Here is a 25,578-nt window from a genome sequence, read left to right as displayed (position 1 = left end):
CTGGCAGGGAGCTGTTGTTGCAAACCAGCATTGTTTGGCTGAGAGCAGCTGGTGCATATTTTATGCCTGAACTGATTGCTGCGAAGTAAAGCTCTTAATTTGTAGCAGCATTAGAAACAAATAATTAAGGTGCTCATAGTTCCTCTTCAGTATGCTGTGTAATTAAAACCATTTCCTTGTGAAGCTCCCAGATTGTCATGTCCATAATAATCACCTTTCTACTGAGCGTTTTATTCGTCAGTTTGCTGTAAACTTTATGTCAGATGTAACAAAATTCACAGGCCTATCAGGCTTAGGATAAACAAAAACCATAAGAGTAAAATAAACTCCCAGCCTTGCTCCACAAACTCCCACACACACAGAGAAACACAAACACACATATGGACTTTTTTGGTGCTATGACCATTGAGACAATTTCTGCAAGTGACGTGTTGTTGGACTCTGATTTGCAGCCCAGATAACGCCAACTGCACCGTCATTATATTACAAACTGTAAAACACATAAGTTAGTTACAGTAGATAAGCTAATAAAGCCCAAGCTCACTCGGGGCAATATCTGAGTATTACTTTTCACAAACAGTATGAGAAATTGGTTATTGTCCAAATAAATTGAAACTAATACAAAACAGTAGGAAATTTGATCTGCACTACCTCTCATTAATTCATTTCTAACTTTGCAGCCTATGGGCAAATCACGTTATGCCATTACGTTGAATCATAAAATACTGTAACACTATATATACTTTAATAAAATACCCACGATAGCAGCTTAGACACACTGGCAATGAATAAACAGGATGCTGCAATATCAGCCTCACAAAGATTCTTAGAAATCACCAACTTTAACTGAAAAAACAAAAATTAAAATTAAAATGCAGTGGTGCCCGGGGGTCAACTGTGATGTCACCCCCCGTCTCAACATAGCACAGTCACATAAGAACTTCTCATAAGATCTCAGCAGTGATGGTTCTTTAAATAAAACATCCCAAAATCAAAGACAACCGTCCCTCACATAACCTTCAGGTACTCCATTATCCAACAACTGACGCAATTCTCTGTTCTCCGCTCTCAGTTTTATACACATATTCCCCTTCTTGTAGTGTTTCCTATCCCCTTCCCTCCTCCCTCCTCCCTCCTCCCTCTTCTCCTCCCCCCCCCCCCCCCCCCGCCCTCCAGACTCTTATGAGCTTAACTGGTACACAGTTCCCTTGACAGCAACATCTGAGAGATCTCTTGGAGTCAAGCCCAGGCGGCACAATTAGCTGAAGTTTTCCATTACATAATTTTCTGGATTATTCCGAAAACACTTGTAAACAAAATGGCAATGTGCTTCTGCAGAGGAGAGGAGCGAGAAAAAAAGGGAGGGAGCGCGAGGGTGAGGGGTGCGAGGGGAGGACAAAGGTAGGAAGGGGAAAAGGTAACCTCGTTGTAGAGAGAGTAATGAAGGACAAAATGCTCAGAAAGCGTCTCTCCTGGGTTTATCCTTCCAGGAGGAACAGTGAACCTATAATTGGCGTTGGCATGCTACCTGCTGGGAACAGCGCCCGGGTGCCTCGCCACACATAATTGTGGTAGATCCTCCGTACCCGTTTCCTGGGTGATTAGTAGGAGAAAATGCGCAGGTCTCTATCATCGTTTGAAAACCAAGATCATTATTTAGAATTGGCCCCCATGGCAATTACAGGAAGTGCTTTGAAGAACATGCACAAGGATCGTTTATGAAGTGTTCAATGCAAATAGCACAAGGTCTTCCATCAGCCGCCTGCCAGCTGTGATGAACAACCATGACCTTGATCCTCTCACTGGAGCTGAGTGTTTGTCACTTCCCTTTCAGGCCGATCCTCTCCAAACTGTCAGTGCACTGTACTTTCTGAACTGAAAAGAAGCTTGAAATACAAAACGATATTTTTCTCACTAAACAACATGTAGTATTTTGTGACAATATGCTAATGCTGGCAGGTTTTAGCGGTGAACATGACTCAGCGTGGCTCTTAGCCATTATTCTGTCATCATATCTCAATATTTTAGGTCCAGACGAGGCAGAGTAGAGCTCAACACTATTTACTAAATCAAATTCATCACTTCAGGATCATTGTATGCTCTAAATATCCCTATCAGTGCATTTAACAGCAGCTCCTTTGACCGTACTGACCTTAAGTCAATCAGCCACAACATCAAAAAGCATGACTCTGCAGGGAAAGGCTTTAGCCTGCATCCAGATACTATTTGTTTTATTTAATGCTGAAAAGATTGGAGGAATTCAAGGGCATCTATCTTTATGGGGATTTTCACACTGAGTGCAGGGGATTTCACAATGTGAAACAACCGTTTAATGCAAACCGTAACTCATGAATGTCCAAGATAGATGCTTTGCAAACATAACAAAAATCAGTTATTCACAGACAGATGTTTCACTGGTTATCATCCTCTCAGACACTGCTGTTTATCATTTTTTGCATTTATGAATGTAATTTACATTGTCAAGAGATTTTCCCCTTCCAGTCCTCTGGCCCCATGTCTCCAAAGGCTTTTTACAGTCTACACTGTGGATTTATACTGCTTTCATCTGATATGATGAGCATCAGCTAGTGTATACTCCCACAATATCCATATTTGAGGTTAGAAGACATTAATTCATGTATTAATTCACTATATTGGTTATTTAAACAGTCAATGAATCAATCCAAATCCAAATTTCAAAGACATGAGAGACAGAAAAATGAAGTGGAGTTGAATACAGAATCAAGCAATAACAGAGTAGAATTTCTGTTTTTATCATAAACTATAATTTAATGTAAAATTGCAGAAATGCAGGACATTCTGCGTTACCTCTCAGTACAGGAAAACATTAACCAGTAGCCAACACTGAGTTAAGGTAATTTTAATATTTGTAAGGTTTGCACTTGATTTCATCATGGACTTACTACTGATGTACAGTAACACTGTGTGCCTCCTGTAGCGCTCGAGGCAGCGCCCCACAAGAACTCATTTATTATTACAGGAATAACAACTGAATGACCTGTAGTGTTAGCAGTAACACAGTGCTGCATCCCCCAAACACAGAACTTCTGCACTGCCAGTGATTTTCCATTTTAGCTTTGTCTGTGATTTCAATATGGCGCCCCCTGTTGAAACCTCTGGTAATGTAAATTTACCTTCATTACGGTTCATTAACCTGAAATGTATCGTTAATCCCTTTTTAGGGACATAGTAATGTGCAATAAATAAAACCAAGGCAATAGTAAGGTTAGTATCAAAAACTAAAACTAAAATAAACTGAAATAAAAATAAAAATAAAAATAAAAATAAAAAGTTTACTTTGTGAATAAACTAAAACTGAACCAAAACTATTTTATGTACAGTACTTTAAAACTAATATAAAATAAAATTATACGTGAAAACTTACCTTACCCTTTTGTTTATGTGCTGGGTAAAAAAGACTGAATTTTGGACTGATATTTAGACCAAATTGTTAGACCTCCATGTAAATAATGTAAACAAATTTTTCAAATAATTTCTGATTTATTGTTTGTATTACACAACAAAACACTTAAACTAAAAATGAATGGAAAATCTAAAACTATAGTAACTCTGGGAAACAGATATACCTTTATTATTTACTATGAGTAAAACAGACCTGTATTTTGAGTTATGACAGGTTATAAATGTTTGGAAATCTTATTTTCTAAATACAAGGCAATCTCTTCAAGAATGTACATTCCCAAAATTTGGATGGCCAAAGAAATCATGGATTATATCTTAAAAGTTAAATGAAAATATGAACAGGGTCGTGCTGTGATTAATAAGTAATAAGTAATAACAGTGGGGTGGATGAACTGGTTTCCTCCTCAGTTCAGTTCCTCTGAATCATCTCCTCTCCTTGCCAGGATCGGGTGTGTCGCTTTAATAATTCCCATTAATGTCAGCAAGCTTCTTTTTTTTTTTTGTGCCAGAAATTAGGCGGTGTTTTAATTGAATATGGGTAGAAATAATCTAATTAAATAAGCAGAAGCTCGAAAAGACCTTTGCGATGATTCACTTCTTTCATTAAAGGCCAATCTTTGTCTGGCAGTTCAGCAGGAAGATTGGTTTTATGGGGTTTTGAGGCTGAGATGAAGCAAGGCATCCAATTCTTTCATAACACCAACAATTGTATCTGAGTCAGTGATGGCTCAACACTCAGTTACACTAAATTACACTGTCCTCAAACAAGCACAGACTGTAAATCACTAATTAAATCTGACCTTTAACAACTAGTCTACGCCTACCGATTCTCATTCTGTGATTTGTTAGTGCGGTTGGAAAGTCAGTGAAATGCATGGAGCGACTGTAGGAGCGTCAGAGGGTGAAATCAGGTCACTTCACGCTGTGAGACTTCCCATGAACCAAAGCGTTATTCCGACACCAGCAGCACAAACCCTCAAAAAACCCCAATTACCTGTGCTGGGTCAGCGTTCTTGGGGCGCAGCACGAGCTCTCCGTCGACAACGTAACGACCCTCCTTACTTTGTCAAAGTTTTTCTGTTTGCTGAAAAAGTCAACATTGTGACTAAACTTTGATCACGCTTTGACACTGATTATCTTTGCCTCTTTTTTTTATTGCAGCAAGCGTGAAAATCACTTTTCCAATCTAGTTTTCATCGTCTTCTGAAAGATGCGTCGCTTTCCTCACTTCACTCAGCTCTTTGAGCTCTTTGAACATCATGAAAAACTGACAAGTGATGGAACTTTTCCGTAATCCAAAATATGTTCTAATTTTGTCATTCATGATGTCGAGCTCATCATGAATTACAATTAGTTTTTGTTTTTAATTTATCTTAAACAGCTAATGAGACACGGCAGTCTAATTCTGGGTGGACACAGCTGGACACATGTTATTTTTAGAGCTGAGCCTGGGTACATACAGCACAGACATGCTATGAAACCCCCATTCAGCACCTTTCATATCAAGCATATGGCAGGTTGTATGCAATCTCATTCCATGGTTGGTAATTAATTTTTTAGCACCTTCATTAAAATTCTGCTTGCGAGCGCTGCCCCGGAGAGCAACGATGGCAAATGTCATGTTTCCTCTCCTCCAGCATTATGTACACACCGCACAAGCCGACGACAATGATGGCTTACCCTTTCTGTGGGACAAAACAGAGGTTTTTAGCCCATCTCCAAATCGTGGAGCATAGGTTGGTAAATAGGGGCCAGTTGCACCTGGAGCAGAGGCTTCAGGCTACCAATAATGAATTGGATGCAACTTATGCTACAGCTGTGTGGGCAAGCCTACAGATGGATGCATCGCAGGCAAGGTGATTAACATTTGCACGGTTTGGAAAGTGAGATAAGCACTAATGGTTTAGCAATTATTGTTTGGGACACATCCACCGAGTCTCCCTCGGCCCAGCTCATCTGGACCTGAATTTATGATGAGGATGATCCTGCCATCAGTTCCAGAAACCAGTGGCTGAAAGTCTGTTCATTTTCTACGACCGACAGAAACATCATGATGTTGACCACAGTTGTGGTCTGTCAGAAGAGCTGCACAGAAAAGTTTGCTATCACATACTAGCATTGCCATATGCCTCGCCTATCACATGAATATCATTGGCACTACAACTAGCAATCAGTTAGTTAAAATCAGCCACCAGAGAGTCATATAACAATGTGGTTTATAGTGGCCTGAACACACAGTGAGGAGACAATACCAATAATCCAAAACCAATAATAACAAATGATGTAATCTAGTCATGTAAAATGGTAGAGTGCTTTGAGGAGGGTCAAAAAAGAGTTTAGGGACAAAAATGTTTCAGTCAAATAAGATTCAAGATAAGTTTCTGTATGCTCTTTATAAAAACACACAACACACACAACTGCGGTGCAAACTCTTTTGAACAACACGATGAACACAAACTACAGTTGAAACTCATAAAAAGGCGACGTCATTTTCAACATCTGTGCGTCTAGTTTGGAACAACACACATTTGAATTACTTTTCAATGTATCTGCGTCACGCCGTGCTAATATGTGCTGCTGAAAACCTGGGATGTGTGTTTTCCCTCCGAACAGATGTGTTGAAAATGACCGAACCCTTTTGTGATACAGTGATTTGTCAGTATAGGGATCCTCTGAATCAAAGGACCAGAGGGCTAAACTTCACTTTGTTGTCATACCATGTTCTTGATGTTATCATGAGAGGGTGAGAGGGTCTTTGCGTCTGAGTCTGAGCTATCCCGTCTGCTTGCCCTTGCAGCTGGTGAGTGAGCAACAAGAAAGCCGCCCGCTTCTAAGCCCCTCCATCGACGATTTCCTCTGCGAGACCAAGTGCGATGGGGTTTCTCGCCCGGTGACGTCCAACACAGCTGGTACAGTACTGCGCTTTCTGCCTGTCTCCCATAAGTGACATACTCTGCAAAATGCATTTGACAGACATGATGGAGGTTTTGCATCATATGTGATAAAAGGAAACATGCTCCAGCAGGAACATATTTGAAGACATTTCCTTGGTGTTTTTAGAGCACTTGAATTTGCATATTGCATATTACACACAACATAATTAGGATTTTTTTTTCTTTTTGCAAATCCCTCTGAATCACACAAGCATGTATTTCACCAGAGGGTCAGAGTGCATTTATAGCCTGGAGTCGCCCTGCTGCCCTTCATTAGCTGTGTGTCAAATGCATAATAAAGATTACAAATGCACAATAACACTGTAGCGTGTAAAATCGAGGTCATCAACATGTAAGGGACTTGAATGACACCTACCACATGTTAACAACATGTGTTTATTAACTATAGCAATAATACCTGAGAGGGTGTTTTTTACTCAGCTGTGTTTCGTCTCTATTACATCAGCATCACACCCGTGATCACAGTAAAGAACATCCTCAGGGCTGTTACGGCTTTTATAAAACAGTTACCAACACGTGAGTTGTCTGATGTTTTGTTCAAAGAGGTATACATCATAGACCATAAACATAAGGGAATAGCCTAGTAATGCATGGCTGACTGTACTTTATTGGAATTTACAGCATGGCTGGAGCACATCTTTGACAAATCTGACTGATTGGCTGAAACTACACTGTATAATTAGATTGATCGCATACTGTAGGGGCCAATCCAGACTTTGACTTAAGCTCCACACAGCGGTTCTTAAGTCGTCAGTTTCATCCTGGAGTTACACACATCCTCCTGCAAGATGCTCATTTGCGGTGATGAATAAGTAAATCAAGGCATGTTCACTTTCACTTTATCGGTTTGTATGCTCCTGAAACCATGTATTTTGTCTAGTGCTCCCATCAGTTTCATGACTTGAAACAAGATATCTACGAATATACCCCTAAGACATCAAATAGGCTGAGTTGTTTTTTTCAGTGTCCTTGTCAGATATCACAGAGTACATTTTTATTTCAACAACAGAGTGACAATAGAGACTTCAGACTCAAACCTAGCAACCAAAAGCTCAAAGCCATGATTTTGGGTGATTCTTCTTGCATGTTTTGTTTTCATTGGTAACACCAAGTCTGAATATCTACCTTTTTTTATTCTCTTTATCAAGTTTTTCAAAGGTAATGACATACATGATACAATTCACCAGGCATTATACAAAATATAACGATCCTTTCCCTTTCCCTACTGAGTTACAATAACTTGAAGGAAATTAACGACACTGTGCAACATTGTTGATTGGCCTCTGAACAATTGGAGTGGTATTAAAATCAGTGTTACCAAGCAATCAAGATGTGTCCTGCCATTTATGCGCTCAGGTTTAAAGGCATCATCAAAGGAGACGGTGCTACCAGGGCGCATGGAGGAGGATGCCAGGAAATCATTTAAATGTGCTGACTTTAACAGGCGCCAAGTGCTATCAGTGTTTCCACATGGCGAGGGCCTTGATCACTGAGCTGGACCTTTTGAATGATGATTTGCAGAGCCAGATCGCACAGCCGGCATCCCCTCTGTGTTATTCAAGGTAACATGTGTCCTTTCCAAACTGGCGACAGGTGCTGCATCAGCCGGACAAGCTATCAGGGGATGTTGTGGGAAACTCTCAGCTCTGTCTCTCACACTGCCTGCTCCAGCTCTTAATGCCAATGAGCAGATACACTAAATAATATATATATATGTATATGTACTGCATATATATTTAAATTGGTCATGTGACAAATTTACAGGAATACATTGACATGACAAGAGCCATGACACACAAAGGACACAGGACAGAGCAGGACACTGTAGCCACCCAGTGGTACAAGACCTTCATTATACAGGACAAGACACTAAACTACACAGGATGGAAATGCTGCACAGGACAGGACACAGAATGATCCAACTCTGTCTACAGTTTCAGTCTTTGTGCGTCGTTGTAAAGATGCAAGACATTTAAAGGCAATCCTCAACAGAAAGACATGAAAAACAGAAAAGTCCACTGATGGTGAGGTCAAAGATGGCTTCTTTGTCCTCGCCATCAGTGGACTTTAGGTTTGGGATAAACCAAAATCCTCATTGTACACATCAACCAGGTGTGATTATGAACAGCTCAAACCATGTGAACCATGTAAGACTTGCATAACTTTGTGCAGGATTACATGCACCCATACAGTAGATAATGTGTTTCTTGATTATCTATCAAATTGATCAAGTTTACTTTAAGTACATTTCTTCATTGTTGTCAACAATTAATGCCTGAGTAATCTTGTATTGGTGTGTCTGGTGCAATAAGTAAAATCTGAGACAAAGCACAATTCAGGCCTGTTTTTCTTTGCTGAACTCAGAAATTGTTTGATGTCCCACTGTTCCTTCACACTTAAAGACTTGGGATTATTCAAATTCAAAGTGTCATTTAGATGACTGAAGGTCATTGACTGCCTTGAGAAAGAGAGTAAGGATGCAAAACCTCAAACTGATTTAACCTCCCACTGAGAGCAAAATGTCCTACTACAGTAATGTCCTAATCATTGATGTAAGAGACAAATCTTTTCTTAAAAACAATCTTATAAAAAGTGCTATTTTCAGATTAATAAGGTTTTTTGAAATTCTACAAAAGGCTTTGAATGGGTTTCATGGGCATTTGGAGTTATGAAACACACTCAACACATAAGTGGCTATTTAAACGTTCAGTTCAAGTAAGAAAATGAAAAATAACTAAACTGGAGATATAATGCTTTCTTCCAACAGCAGCGAAATGCTATTAACATAATCAGCGGGTTGCCTTTGTTGAGAAGAAGCATCACAGAGACGGCGAGGCAATTTTATCACAACAGATCACATGTCTAAACTCTTTGATTTGTAGGACAATTTGTTCAGCACATGTCTGCTATCGTAATTTAATGCAAGATAGAGTAGCAACAACATCCTGAGAAATAATCTGCAACATGCGGGAACATCTTGGCTGGTTGGTACCTCCAGGCTGTTTCCCAGCCTTTCACACGGCAGCACCTGCTCTGTGATCTGCCGATACCGGACGCCCAGCTCGACCTTCCCTGCCCCCGCCTGGTCATCGCTCCACCTGTTCTCAACTCACTTCTCCCTCTTGGCTCCCTGATGGTGAAATGTCCTTCCCACTCCAGTCAGGATATCAGTCACTCCCCATTTTCCATTGTAGGCTGAAAACTCATCTGTTCAAGAAGGGCGTCTCGTCGCCTCCCCACCAAATGTTTTCCCTCCCTCTGCTCACTCTGTTGCTCTCAAAATCATCTCTATCTCTCTGCTATCTCTCTTCTTAGCTGTTATTGTTCTCTTAGCTGTTATTACTTTTGCTCCTACATGATGGTTCCATAGTTACAGGAATACTGTAAGCGCACGATGGCCCTGACCTTTGCACTCTATTGCACTCATTATAAGCTAAATACCTAAAATGTAAATGTAGTCTTCCCAGAAAATAGCAGACTAGTTCAGAGAAACAATCGACCCAATCAGCAGCTTTGTGGGTGGGACTAAAGTTTGAACCGTTCGTGCAACGGTTTTTCATTGCCATTTCAGCAGAATAGATTTGTTGAAATCACCCCCTTAGCCAATTATTGTCTCAAAATCGACTGACATTCTTGGTAAAGTTGGTAAATCCGCTGGCCAACCATGGATGTAGAGGCTAACTGGCTGCAGCATCAGTGTGTCATACGTCAGTCACTAGTGATTGGTTTGGGGAAAATTAACCCCCCACACAGAGAACAGCAAACTAGGAGGCAATCTCAGGCTGAATAATGGAGTGGTAACAAAATGGCCATTCAGTCTGAATATCAGGTTACTTTTGAATCCAATCAAAACACCATTACAGTCCTTTGAGGGTTTCTTGGTGACTCAGTAGGGTAAAGTACATACCATGTACTCACAATACAAGGAGTTTGACTTTTGAGGGGTTTATAACTTTTGGTGGCATGTCATCCCCTCTCTCACGCCCCTGTATTTCCCGTTACTCTCCATTGTTCACTCTGTAATAAAGCACAATATAAGGAAGGCTACAAACACCATCTTCAGCTCAGTGAACACAGTAATTTGCTCACTATCAATCCAAGGGCCATGACAGGGGGACTCATTATCCACTGCATACAGAGAGTATATAAGCATCTGGTTTAAACATCAAACATGCAGTTGATGAAGGAATCTAGATGACTTCATTTGTCTCTTCAATTGTCTTCCCAATCTCATCATTTCAAGCAGACTCGAGGGTGCCAAAACATTTTTAACATCATCGCCTTTTCTTCAAGAGCATGTCTTTTCTTTTGATGTTAATACTTCAGGCCACCTTCCCCATCCCCCACGAGTGTGTCTCCTTTGATTTGTAATTGCACTTATCATCTGAAGAGCACAAGACATGGAGGACAAGCGTACTCTCTAATCACCCACAGATTTCATTCAACAAATCCTCTCAGTCGGTTGTCATAAAACAGCAGCGTTCCAATTATGCAGTCATGTGTCGATAGTTTTTGAGCACACGCTGCTCCAAAAGGAAAAGGCTCCTTGAAATGATGAAGAAAACTTTGTAGGTTCCTTGAAAAAGAGATATATTAATAATGACAAGGGCATTCTTTACTGGGATTATGAACCTTCTACCTAGCCACATCAACAAAGTCTCCATCATTACAGTAAAGAGTGTCTTCTAGAGTATTGTGGCTTTTATGCACAGTTACCTTGTTTAGTTACCCATGTGTAGCAAGAACGATCACTAACTAGCTCCCTGATTATCACAACAGTTAGTATATAGCAACCAATTCCATTCCAACAGCTAACAGTTCTTCATGTGTTTTCTGTATTGATCCCATGCTTAATACTGAGAATGTTGAAGTGTATGATGTAGGGATTCAGGGGATATGATGGTTTCCACCATGGGGTCAGAAATTAACGAGGGCTCGGGGCAATAATGCCCTTGAAATTTCATAAAAGCCCTCTGAAATTCATGGTCAGAGGGCAAAAAAATGCCCCCAGTAATTAACAGGACCCTTTTATTTTCACCCTGTTCGCATTTTTTTTTTGTTGAGTTGTCACTATTCACGTGTGTATATGATTACTGTCCCCCGTGGGCCTCTGTATGTGATTCATGGGAGCCCATGACTGGGAAATTCTTTCCAGTGCCTTCTGGGGAGGGAAGATGGAGCATTTCTTTTATCAGAAATAAATCGAGGACACTGCCTGAAGCAGTAGAAAATGTTGGCAACACGCAGCCAGGAGTACAAGAAAATGCTGACTCCACACAAACCACTGTGTTAACAAAAATAAAACAACTAATATAAAAAAAAAAAACCTCAACAATCGATGGGTGGAAGATGAAGTGGTTGGGGGCAGAGACAGGAAAGCGGCACCATGGGTGGGAACAAAGCATGGGATGTGTGGGATATTATGACTGAAAACAAAACAAGTCTTTGCGGTACAAATTCAGTGTTTAATTGCGAATATGCAATGCAAATGTATTACTTCATAGTTCAATAAAATTGTCAAAATGTCTCTAAAAATCAGATCAAGGGAGCAAAAATGCCCTCTGGAAAAAAAGGTTAATTTCTTACCCTGCTATCCACTAAAGCCTTATAATTCTCATAACAAATTACCCAACGGAACCACTCTTATCTTAGTTTTAATGAAACCGGACTAGCAGCACAAAATTTTAAACTATTCCATAGGATAAAACCAAGAAGCAGTTAAGTGGCAGGACTTCAGCATGGACAAAAGGTTGAGCCCTTTGACAGGAGGCTCTGTCCTTCTTTGCTGGTCTGCTAACCTGGGATTGAATTGCTTAATTGACCAAACAGGAGCTCCTCAAGGGAAGGGGCCGCCTTATCCTTATCAGGCTGTGCAGTGGCCATCAAGTCTGAAGTATATTTAGATTCTCTGCAAAGAGCAGTACCAATTTTTTTTCAATGTCTACCCAGGAGGCAACACTGTGACAGCTTAAGTACCCTTGACAGCTCAACTCTCCGTGTCAGAAAATGTGTAGATCAAAGATCACGGCTTCATGCAGCACAATAAGTGAAACCAGTCATTTTATCTTATTCAAACAAGGAAAAAGGAAAGGTTTCTGAAATAGATGCTTGAATAAGTCTCAAAGACCAGTTAGTAGAGTGAATAGCCTTGGCATAAGCACTAGATTAAAAGCTGCACTATGTACTTTCAGGAAGAAAAATTACTTGGATAATAGTCACAGTTCACAAATGCTTAGAACTGATTTCAAATCTCACCACATTTCTGAAAACATTTTGAAGCAAAAAAAAAAAGAAAGAACAAAGAGCACATTTGAAGCGAAGCTGCAGGAGGGTCGCACCACCACAGCAAAACAACATTTCTAGCATGAAACGGCACTCCAGGGATCCAATTTTACTTTGTGAACATTTATTCAGTAATAAAACTTTGCCATAAACTTTGGAAAATAGCATCAAACTACCCAAACTACCCGTTATGACTATTTTAGAGTGGCATTATTCACATGGGACTAATTTTACCTATTTTAGTCACTATTATTACCACTCATGCCAATAATGAAGAATGTAACTGTACTGTAAACAAGTGATCAAACTAAGTGTACCTATACTGCTTCAGAACAGCATCCAGCAGCATTGAAAACCCGCTAACTAAGCAGGTCTTTACATTTGTAATATCCCAGGTGAGGCCAAAACAATGCAGGCTTTTTTTTAATGAAACAGCACTATTCACTGAAACAATATTGCTGGTGCAATCTTATTACTTGAAGTTGCTGCCCCTCAATGCATTTGGGAGAAGTGAGCCGGCTGTTTCAGATCCAAAGAAGCCCGAGTATAACAGCCACCACATCCTATCGATGCATATACAACATTTTCAGACAATCAGCATAACAAAACGTCCATTTATAGAAGATATATATACAAAAGGAGGAAAGCTAAACCAGTCTCGTCTCCCTTCATAGTTCTCTCTTCAACGCTGGACCTGCTGGACCTCAGTGAACCCGGCGAGAGGAGGAACAGCAACGACAGGAGGAGTCCGCTGGCGTCCCGCGGCGACGGCCCGAAGAGCAACCTGCACAGGAAGAAGACGGACGACACGGAGCTGATCCAGGTGGAAGTCGAGCACACGGGACCCAGCTCACGCACCCCCGAGAGGGTGTCGCTCGACTCAGGTACAGGCGCACTGCCAGTTTGGGATTTTTGAGTCAGAAAGCAGAAACGTTGTACTCCCAGAGTGCAATGGATGTACACAAATTCATCTTGGTGACACTTGGTGCAGAGACAAACTGACAAATTACAGATTTGCTTGGTACGTACTGGCATTCATGGTTCAAGGACAGCAGGATTCACATATAGTGCAAAGGCAAAGTGCAGGACATACAGTAGATAGTAGACATTACATAAAACCCTACAGGTATCATTCTATATACTATATACATTAGATATTACATGTATTTACAGCTATACAGAGAAGTACAGCAGTGAAATATGAAGTAGCTACACTGAATCGAGGGAATAGCTCGAAATAAGTGTTCCACCATTTCTATCACTTCTATCATTTTTGTATCATTTTATCTGATCTATGCTGCACCATTAAGTATCCTATGTATGATAACGATCATATAAAATTTTATATCCTATTATTTCACACAGCACCCTGCCTTGGTCTATCTTGCCGATTATGCTTTATTATATCATGAACGCTGTAGATATCAGCTGCTTCCCCCAGTTTCCCAAATGCTGGAAATGCCCCCACTCCCACACACACACACACATACACACACACACACGCACACACCACCTCCCATCATCCCCTGTGGAACTGACCTCTAACATGTTTAAGATAGACCGAAGAAGGATCAAGTGAATTTCCTGTAATGAAATGGATCATCTTAAAAGACATTAAGAGGAAACGGCCTATTACTTTCCTATTTGCCAGTTGAAAAGGTTAAAGTCTTCAGATGAGAGCTAATTATGCAGAGTGAGTCAAACAGTACAGTATGGTCCGGCTGAATAATTCATGGCACTGAGATTGATTATAACCCTGGTGTCATTTACCAGCAAAACTTCATGTCCTGTTATAATTGTGTTAAGGTCTTTTTAGCTTATATCTTACTATTAGTGATTGTATATACCAGTGTTACACATTACTTTGTGACACGAAAGAGTACTCAGATTACTTTTCTTAGGATGTTAGTTCAATTCTTATACACCATTATTAGTTACTCTTTTAAATTAGAATGTTGTTACTTTTGTTTTTCTTTGATATTGTTTCATTTTTCTTATCACAATTTTTTTTTTCAAAAGTAGAAAAAGTGAAGATCCTGCAACATCTCATGCAGACAACATGCTGCTTACTGAAAAAATGCTTGATATAAATTAGATTGGCCTACTGTCTTGCTTTGCATTTTAAAACAATGATCCACAACACACTTGGCAACACAAGCCATATTAGTATGGCATGTTTTTGAAGTGAGTATTTCAAAAGTACTCAAACACCTTATAAAGAGTAACTTTGGAATGTAACTAGTTATTTTTTCAAGGTAAAAAACAAATTAAAGTAACTAATTTCTTGTAAAAGTAACTTTCCCCAACACTGTTGTATAGAGACTGCTACAGTAAACCTACTGCTTTTCCATTGCTGCTTTATTTAATGAAAGTGGTGGGTTGCCATCAGCTTTGTGCCATTTCTACTGACTGCAAATGACTTCAGTGATCACCAGCCTCCTCAGACAATGTCTCTCTATCAGCCTCTGTCAAAATTAACTGAAAGAAATACACTTTTCCATCAGGCTGTCATGCTGGAGGTGATAGCTGTAGCAGATATAACAGACATGAATTTGATATGTGATTAAATTGATGAAAGGTGAGGCTATTTTTTTAGTGTGATATGATTGAACTTCATTTGTCTCTTTTGCCAGTTTATTGGTTATTGTGTTTTATTCTGGAACATACTGTATCTGTAAGTGATTTGCCCGATGGTTGCTGTTGTCTCCAGTCACCATTGGTTCTCCGCTGGATAAATGGGAGGAGCTGAACCCAAACCCTGAGAGAAACGGCAACAGAAAATGGAAGTTGGAGAGACGGCGTTCATCTAAAAATTCCTCCAATGAATTTCTATGGTAGGTGTTGTCCTCACCAGGCATCAGTGGTTTAGAGACATTTTATATTTATGTGGAGGCCGCTGGGGTTTGGAGCAAAAATGGCCCTGAAAGTTCGTAAAGTGCTCCTGAAATTGGGTTTATGGGTGCAAAAAATGTCGAATCAAAAATCAAGGTTGGAAAATTGAAAATGATGTAGTCAGTCTCACAATTTTCTACTGTATATCAGCAGAACGTCACGCAATATCTATTCAAAGGAAAGATTCTCTCTATATTATATCCATTAGAAGAGAGGGGTTTAGACAGAATTACCCAGTAAATACCCCAGAAATTCCCCCACAAGTTAGTTTACATGGGCAAGTAAAGCCTCCTACAGACAGGCGATTCATTTCTTACCCAACACTTCATTGTTCCATGTAATATTTTACCTTTCTAAGTGCCACAGCCTCAGCCGCTCATGATGAGGCATTTTTTTTTTGCTTCTCTGTTTCTTTGGTGAACAGTGAAAAGGTTACTTAAAGGACATCTCTCAAAACATTTCAGCTGTCTTACTCTTTCTTTCGAGATGGTATTTCTAACGACCAAAATGGCTGTAACCTTCTTTAATATCACTGCAAAGGTAGAGCTAAAGTGGAGGTTTAAAAAGGGAGAAATCATCTCTGCTTGTGGCTTAACAGCAGCTTTAGAGTGCAGCTGAGATCTCTTATACTGGGAAATGCATCAGACGTGTTCTGTTCATATCAAATTGAGTACAATACATCTTAATCATTTATCCCACCTTTCTCTCTGCCAGGTCTATAGACTGCAAAACCCAATCAGAGCCATCAAACAAGAACTCCTTGGAAGCAAATACCAAAGCCGAGCCCGAGTCTGCCCTAGCATCTCAAGTAAGTGCTCAATGTGTTCAGAGCAGGCAGTAATCATCATTATTGTATGTGCTGTCTGCACTTGAAATCAACATCCCTTTGAAGTGAGAAAGCTTCACACCTCTCAAGCATATTGTTTTGACTGATGGTTAAGCTTTCGTAATGAAATTTTTAGATGAATCCAACTTGTTCGTTGGAGCGTTTGCATGTGGATGCGTTGCCAACTTACCAACATTAGATATTACAGCCTGTATCTAATAAGGCACCCTGTTGTGTGACTATGTTAACCCATCATGTTGTCCTAACACCCAAAATTCTTCCATTTCAGCTCAACAGGCAGTATATTAGTGGAAGACATGTAAGCCTCCCTATGCATCCTTTCATATAATATTGAAAGACGTATACATTTGCACCGGGAAAAGAGCATCACCACATCATCGAATTTGACTTCAAAGATTTCCAAAATAGAGTATATGAACAGGGGAATTTGTATTGAAGCCTAAAGGCACCTTATATGAAATCCGGACATTACATGCTGGCCTTGAAATTGTTCCTTTGTGGTGCTACGAGGTCCAAATGTCAAGCGCTTTCCTCCTGAGTTGACGTCTCTGTGTAGGTCTGCCTGAGGGGTCTTGTTTCCAGACGCCATTATTAGATTAATAGCCCATGAATTATTCAGCAGCCTTACTCTGAGCCCATTAGCGTGGATCTCACCGAGCTAGCTAAGCATACATCACCTTTTCAACGTGCCAATAAATAATAGATTTGGGATTAAAGATAGCTGTCCAAGATGGGAGGGAGTTATTGGCAAACAAACACTAAATTTGTTTTGCTCAAGGGATCCATAGTAGCTCACTGACAGCGATACTGTAAAGAGTGGCTTTAGTTTCCTACTTGGCAGGTACCACACACACACACACACACACACACACACAAACATGCACGCAAAGAGGGGAGCCATGTGTTGCATGAGATTTACATATATTGAACGAACACAATAAAATGGCTCATTAATTGATCTTAAAGGAAAAATCCACCTTTGGCTACTCTGTTACACTGTTACATATCATCAATCTGTGACATTCAGTGCATTCCAGGAGTTACTTTGTGATGAAGTGTTTTAATTTACATTTTTTGGTGTACTCGATTTCCCTCAACCTGCCTGGTCTACTTCTGCTTCAGTTAGTGATTTCCTAGATTTCCCAGAATGCCTCTCAACAAGTCCCATAGAACAGTCATGAACTTGTTGCTGTAAATCAAAGGTGGTCGTATTGGCATATAAATATGACTAGCAGGCCAACATTGGGGCATTGCATTGCAAAACTGGTATCTCTTCTTCTACAGTGGATTTTCTCCCTGTGTGAGTCGGAGCAAAACGGACTGACACCAAAACCTGGGGCCGTATCCACAAAGCTTCCTAGTACTAGGAGTTGGTCCTAGTGGTGAAATTCTAAGAAAACTCTGAGAGTGATGACGTTTTCTAAGAATTTCAACTTAAAAGTAAGACTAAATCCTAGTAAAGATAAAAGCTATTCACAAAGCATCTTAGCCCTTAAGAGAGCTCCTAAGGTGGAAAACTGTTAAGAGTAGAGAGGAGGACATTTAGGAGCTTAGGAGTTTCTTAAGGAGAGGAGGAAATGGCTGAATGATGCATAAAAGATGCATTAATGCTATTGTTATAAAGTCATCACAATGTCAAGATATTTAGTAACAGGCAAACAGTGCAGCAGTGATAATTTAGGTTTATGCAACCACATAGTAGAACAATCACCCAAACTATCACAGCTCCTTCACAGCCTGATATTGTGACGCAACCTGTTTAATTCCCGGACGTGCGCAGAACGGCAGCTATGGATACAGCGAGTTTTCTCTGTATTGTCTGGTCACTGATGGGACACACGTCCGCATCATCTGCAATATACTCATGTTCAAAAATCCTATTCATATAGGCTTGCCAATATAGTCTAGAAATTATACTAATACTACTGAGCCTTGAGCCATTTTCACCAAATCTTAACATCAAATTAGTAAAGTATAATTACATTACTGCATTCGCCCAAATAAAGGCAGAATGCGTCAAACTGTGAGGACCGCACAAGTATTAAAAAGTACCGTTCGTATGATTTTCAAAGATTTTGTCCAATGAGCTCTATTTTTATTTTATTTTTGATAGTATAAGCAAACCACGCATTAATATTGAGTAAATTGTGTTCTATCTTGTGTGATTCCTTGTGTGCATTCTGGATGACAAAAAGAGACTGTTGATTTTTCTTGATCAACCAATGACAGCATCCAAAGAGAGCATCACACCTAGCAACGGGGTCAACCACACCTCCTCACTAAGATAAAAGTTCTTGTCCATTCCTTGCTCAGGGTCGCTCTGAGAACTTTCCTAAATCACTCCTAAGTTAGGACTCCTTGCTAAGGAATTTTAGGCTGAGATAAGAGCTCTCTGAGAGGACTCTCAGAATGTTTGTGGATACGGCCCCAGATGTTTACCCTTGATGTTTTAGATAGTTGAACATTTTTCTGCTATTAAATTCCTTTGTAGCTGCACTGGAAATAGTGCACAGCAGTTATCTGCAGGAATGAAAAAAATACTGAAGCACCAAACAATAAAATGGGCCCAGATATGCACGTTACAGCAGTAATAGTTGGGGGTTTTTTTTAACAGTGTTAAAGTGTTTTAGGGTGGATCTTTCCTTTGAGAACGATACGAAAGGAGACTGCAGTTCCTTCACACAATACAGCATTGGGAATTGGAAGTTGGGCAAGATATTTTCAACACTGCATGCACTCTGCAATGCAGTTTTTCTGAGGCCATTAATACTGAGATAAGCTAACTTCAATTAAATCTTGCATATAGGGTCTTTCTGATGGCAGACTATGGACATGGGAAATGTAATGTTACAGGGAACGGCTGGATCAGCCACTGCTGAGGGAAGCCACTGACTTCCAGTAGCCCAGGGCTCCAGAAAAGCCCCCCCCACCCGCATGCACACACACACACACACACACACACACACACACACACACACATAGACACACACAAACAGAGCAGGGACTTAATTCAATCCTTAGCTACTGTAATGGATTGGCTCTCCCTGGGAAATAGAAATTGCTATTTACAGTAAACCTAGTAACATACCGCATCCAAGCATGAAAGGGTATCTGAAATCATTTACCCCTTACAGTTAACTGTGTAAGGTGTAATGTGGCAACATGTAAACAACGCCACACTCTCATAATGCATGTGTATGCTAAAACACATGCAAGTAATTGGCCAATTTTCATTTTAGCAGCGGAGCAAGGCGTTGAATCCAAGTTCGCAACAGAGAGGCTATCAGCATATTTCAGAGTTTGATACTGCATGGCAAGAGTACAAAGGGTATGCAATGTAAGAAGACTAGAGGCAGGGCCATGGGAATGGAGGGGGGGTGGGGTGGGGGGGTGAATGTGTAATTGAGAGAGGCTGGATGAGTAGCATGGCGCTCAGATGAGGGGTAAAGTACCGAGGGGGGGGGGGGTGCTGACAGTGGTGATTCTGCTGGCCTTCCTAAGCATGTCAGAGGCTTTGCCGAGGCAGGGATATTCACTCGTCCCTGAGAAGGCAGAGACGGCTGACCCTGCACACTCTGCTGTCTCTCCCTTCGGCTGCCGGTGTGTGTGTGTGTGTGTGTGTGTATGTGTGTGTGTGTGTGTGTGTGCTTGTGTGCTTGTGTGTGTATGATGTGTTGTGTAAATGTGTGCGCGTGTGTTTGTTTTTTGTGTTTCTAATGGACTGTGTTTGTGTGTGTATATATATATATATATATTATGTATTGTGCGTGCGCGTGTGTGTGTGTGTGTGTGTGTGTGTGTGTGCGTGTGTCTGTGTAACAGGGTCGCCTAACCAAGGAGCAGAGGTGGGGCAGTGCCCTCCTGTCCAGGAACCAGTCCCTGGAGGAGGAGTTTGAGCGTGCCAAGGCAGCTGTTGAGGTAAGCGGAGTGCTACTTAACACACCTCACATCTGTCACCTGTCAAGGAACGGCTACCGCAGACTTTTAAGCACTTTAACACTTAAACGCAGGTTGGGTTTTCAATATTAAACACCGGAGCTTTCTTTTCACAGCGTGCCAGTCAACAGACAAGCGCTGTCCTTGTCAGGGTTGGAGTCAATTCACTTTCATTTGCTGCTCATTTTCATTAAAAAAGTGAGAGACTCTTGAGAGAATCTGCTTTGTCAAAGTCCTGTCTCCCACTTTTTTGATAAAGTGATAAACCTATTTCTTTGTTCCATCTGCATAAATTTCCTCTGACCAGATTTCTGTGTTACAATTGTTCCAACTGAAAGGATTAACAAACATAAAGAAAGCGATTCACTTAACCACAGTTCAGCAACACTAGTCCATACCCGGGGATGCACACGCCACAACTCGGCGCAGACTTGCCAAAAATGCGCATAAACAGCGTAAATTTGGGAAAATGGAAAAATCTGCTTCGTCAGTCCCTGCCTATGCCAATGCTCAATGCCCATGTGCAGTTTCAGATTGATTGGCCGACCCATTGAGGAGCAAAATGGATGCAGACAGACGGACAGAGTTTTCCTCATTTTATAGTAGGATGACTAGTTATTTTATACATTGTCAGAATCTGCTTTGTTCGCATTCGTTTATGTGCTAGAAGTGTGATTTTCAGACCTGTTTCCTCATACAGTGGCAATGAATAGAGAGAGAAAAAAAACACAATTCTCCAATCTCCTCTACCGGAGCAACAGATAACAGAGAATCACTGATTTTGGGGTTATATCATGGCCAGGAAGCCACACAACCCAAGGTACTACCAAAGTTCAAACTAGTGTTCAAGAAGAGTACTGTGAACTTAAAGCCAAGAAAAAGTTTCCTAGTGTATATTACTTTTCCAACTTCACTGCTCATGTAACTTGACAATCACTGTTATAATGAGAATATCTACCTGAAGCCCTGTGGAGGTGATTTCTATTTCACTCCTTCGGGCCCCTTTGTCTCTGTGTCAAATGATCACTATTGTACTTGCTGCCATGTGTTCGCCCCCTTGGTGCTCGCTGACAGGTTAATAGTCCGTGCCAAATTCACTCACTCAAGTTCATGGGGTGATTGACCTAGAAAAATATTCACGACCTTCCGCCGGCTAACAATACGAAGGTAAATAGGTCAGTTATTTCACGGGCAGACGTATCAGGTGTCACAGGCGATGGCGAAGGCACAGAAATGAGATATGGCTTAATTCATGGTAGGACCATGTATCTGCTGCAGCCGTTTCACACATTGAAAGTGCAGAGTTCTGAAATACGGCTGATGTTCCCATGCTATTAGGAACTTGATATAATGACAACATGGAAAAACGTCTCCAAAACCTCTTCCATCTCGGAAGAAGAATACGCTTTTGTTCGAAGCTCAAAGCATTTTCATTACCTTGCCCACTTCAGTGTCTTTTCTACATTACCTTGCCCTATTTGATCCACTGATGAGATGAAAGGAATGAGATGAGGATTTCCATCCACATTTGAATGAGTGTTTTTTCCCCTTGTTTCCAATAAGCTGGGACTCTTTTGTTAGCTTTCAATTGAGGACATTTTGCAAGGCCTTCTAGATCACATTGGCCTTTCCTCCTTTCTTACAGGAGTTGGAAACTAGTAATAGCTGTAATCTCTGTAAGCAGAACATCAGTTGCATCAACTTGTTTCCAACCAAGTTGAAGTGGCACTATGTTAATTTGCATGGTCCCTGACAACTGAGTGAATGCAATACCTGAGTTGCCAAAAAAGCAGAAATCCTACTGCCCAGCATTTTTGAAAGCAGACACAGCCGGCCAAGTTCTGTTTTGTACTAACAGTAAAACCACTTTACCACTCAGTGGACATGTAGCAGATGGCAGTGAAACTTGGACTATTGGTTGCTTCATCTTTACTGCGGGCTACAGTAGGATGCTGCACACTGAGCTATGTGTAATGCTCAATAAATAATAGAACAGACAGGAAGATGGTGAGAAAGTGAGAGGAGCAGCTGCAGAGGAGAGGACTGTCCCGCTCAGGGATCACTTCCTAAAGTGAGTGATGATGTCACACCTTGTATGAAACTCCAAGCTGTAAGTCACAGCCTCCCAAATTGCGCTTTGTGTTACCGCGTCAGCCAGAGGGCAGGTAATTCTGATAAGTGATGAGACTCTGAGATGCTCCGGGACAAATGGAGCATCGATTGGTAACAGTATCTCGCAGCTTCGATCGGGCAGCCTGAGTGCTGGCCTCCACTCTGGAGGAGTTCTGTTTGATGCAAGCAGTCAGCCATTTTGGTTCCAACTGCCGATATCAAAGCCCACAATCACAGATAATTTCCCTTTAAGTAGCTGTGCATATGCATATGCTTTCATACTTATAAAGAAATGGAAGAAGAGACGGCTCAAGTGGCACTTCAGCACACAGCCTAGCTACCAATCCATTCAATTAGTTCAAATTGTCAAATGTGAGAAAATTATAGGGGAATCACAGAGGGAGTAGGCGAGGAATTAAGATCTAAAATATCATCCATTTTACAAAGATGTCACCAATGAGTAGTTGTAGCTTTTATGGATTTCACATAAAAAATAAAAAAAAATGGAGGATAAAATGGCAGCAGCCCAAGAGATGGAGCTTTGCTGTGTTTTAATTTAAAAAGAGACTGATAAAGAGACGTCTTCTGAGTCGGCTGGTGACTGCTCATGTCATGTGGGGACAGCATCAATGACACTGAGCTAATGACAGCCTAATACTTTTATTAAATAAAGCGGCAATGGAAAATCTGCGGGGTAAGTTTTGACTTTAGGGAACAGTGTTTTGGCTGTGGGGCGGAGATAGCGAACGCACAGAACCGATAAAGACAAGATCAAGGTGACTGTGGGCCTTGTTTTTGATTAAAACAGCAGGAGGATAAGTTCACTTTTTTCCCACAGAATATTGGATATTGGTCCGAGTGAGTCTCGGTTTGAAGTGAGATTTCAGAAGATTGAGAACTGAGGCGGTGCGGTCACCTAGAAGTTAGAGATGTGGGCTTGTGATCCGAAGGTCGCTGGTTTTAATCCCCGGGCCGGCTGGGAAAATCAGGGAAAGTGAATGAGCAATGCTTTCACCTCCCTTAACAACTTCCATCAGCGTGCCCTCGAGCGGGACACTCAACCCCCAGCTGTTCCACCGGAGCTGCTCAGTTGCCAGCAGTAGAGAGAGGTGGTGCAGGGCCGCTCCCAGGTGTGAATGTTGTGTTGAAAAACAGTTTGTCCACAAAGAAAAGACTCCTTCATTTACTTTTAAGAACAGCAACCCATGTCCAGGCAAAGCAGCAGCTTTTAGATTTTCTGTATTTAATAATATTAATAATAAACTTTATTTGTATAGCACCTTTCATGCAGACAAGCAACTCAAAGTGCTTTCCAGCAGACAGACAATCAACATCACAAGAGGCAAAGCAATGATGAAACCACAAGATTGAAGAAAATAAAAAAGAATAGTAGCGGTAATAAATAAATAAAACAGTAGCGACATCATTACTTAATAAAAGCGATAAAACAATGAGAATACTTTTTTTTTTAAAAGTGTCATAAATTTACTTTACTTCCCTCTATTTTATACCTATTCTGAATTATAGTTGTTATCCCATAATCTCAAATTAATACACGTATTTGAATGCTCTGGCTACATTTCCCCCCTGTATTGTTCTCCCAGACATCCATATATTGTATAAATGCATTTGCCTGCCTAAATGCATTCCTAGCACTTTGTCCATATGTAATGTATTTTATTCTTCTCTGAGTGACATTATCGGGACTCCAGCTCCCTATTTTCGTCTCGCTGACCAAGGGCTTGTCCCACACAGCGGAGCACTGTGTGGCTCATTAACATTAAAAGGCCATGCCAGCCCTGCTCTGGAGATGAGCGGAGCTTTTTTGGAGGCTGCTCCGTGTCACTGGTAAATAATGAGACTTTTTGTAATGCAATCCCCCTGGGCAAAGTGGATAAGTAACCCCTATTCGCGTGCTTGGTTCCCTCCAAAGGCCGTATCTCAAGTTACGACACAATGCCAATTGAAGTAAACAGATTAGCTTGGTGTCCGCTTGTATTGAGAAGTACTCACACCCGCAGCAGCTATTGTTGAGAGTTTTGTAAAATTGTTTGACTGAAAAAGTTCATGTAGCCAGCCTAGACAGACTCAAGATTTAAAGGAAAAATCCACCTGCAGATACTCTTACACTTTTAGATATCATCAATTCACGATGTTCAGTTCCAGGGGTTTATTTGTGAGGAAGTGTTGTAATTTACTTTTTTTGATGTATCCACTTTTCCTCAACCTATCTTGTCTTCTACTTCTTCAGTCACTGATTTCCAACGCTTCTGACTTTCAGCTGTGGTGGGTTTTATGAGAAAGCAGAGAGAGCAATAGCAATAAGAAGGTTTTCCAGTTGTTTACTGTTGATGTTTTAGATAGCTGAACAATTTTCTGCAATTTGTAGCTGTGCTGGAAATATCTCAAAGTGACGTCATGTTGTTTACGTTGGGCCAGTTATCCAGGGGAATAAGAAAAATACAGTACCAAACAACAAAATGGGGCCAGAAATGCCAAGGTACATTGTTTTTTAACAGTGTTTCAGTGTTTTACGGTGGCTATTTTCTTTAATCACTGTCAGATTGTACATTTTACATAATGAGATGATACAAAACAAATATGGCACAAACTGTGTCAATACTGTAGCTTCAAACGAAGAGGAGCTGCATTAATTTTCTGGATATCAACAGTGTTCTGGAAGCTGGAATTCAATTCAGCAGTCCAAATGCTGAGTAAAGTGATTTTAGTCATTTTACATGCCTGAAATAGTGTGTTTGATGGTTGCCAAAAGCTGCAAAGCACTGTACAGTACATTTCCAATCCTTTATGCCTCCATTCATGTGCAAAATCCTCCTATGGGCTTTCATAACAGGATGTGCTTTGACAGACAGGCAGACTCATGGCACACCTAAAAATGGTTGTACTGTACCACCATCTATGGTGACCAAAACACAGGAGATAGCTGTGTGTTGCAGTTTAAGGTTTAAAGTTTTCCATGTGCAATTATCTAAATATGGAATTAGCTTCTTTTCCTACTTTAAGTCTATATTTCCATCCTGAGCTGTATAGTATGCAGAATGGAGATAGAGGAAAAGGCACAGTTTTCATCAACTTTTTTTTTTCTCAGAG

The 25,578-nt window shown here is 40.7% G+C and overlaps 1 protein-coding gene across 1 annotated transcript in view; it reads left to right on the top strand.

Moving 5' to 3' along the window:
* pex5la (peroxisomal biogenesis factor 5-like a) overlaps window positions 1-25,578 on the top strand; it is a 44,388-nt gene that overhangs the window by 1,718 nt on the left and 17,092 nt on the right. The window contains exons 2-7 of the mRNA XM_071543646.1: window positions 6,242-6,353; window positions 13,355-13,564; window positions 15,391-15,514; window positions 16,287-16,380; window positions 16,688-16,717; window positions 20,242-20,337. Coding sequence (XP_071399747.1) covers window positions 6,242-6,353; window positions 13,355-13,564; window positions 15,391-15,514; window positions 16,287-16,380; window positions 16,688-16,717; window positions 20,242-20,337 — 666 coding nt within the window. The remainder of the gene's footprint in view (window positions 1-6,241; window positions 6,354-13,354; window positions 13,565-15,390; window positions 15,515-16,286; window positions 16,381-16,687; window positions 16,718-20,241; window positions 20,338-25,578) is intronic.

This window comes from Centroberyx affinis, unplaced genomic scaffold (genome assembly GCF_046629955.1).
Source record: "Centroberyx affinis isolate AG114_WGS23_722 - 3 ecotype Tasmania unplaced genomic scaffold, CSIRO-AGI_Caff_v1 ptg004359l_1, whole genome shotgun sequence".
Lineage (NCBI taxonomy): Eukaryota > Metazoa > Chordata > Actinopteri > Beryciformes > Berycidae > Centroberyx > Centroberyx affinis.
This window is presented reverse-complemented; position numbering and strand designations above follow the sequence as displayed.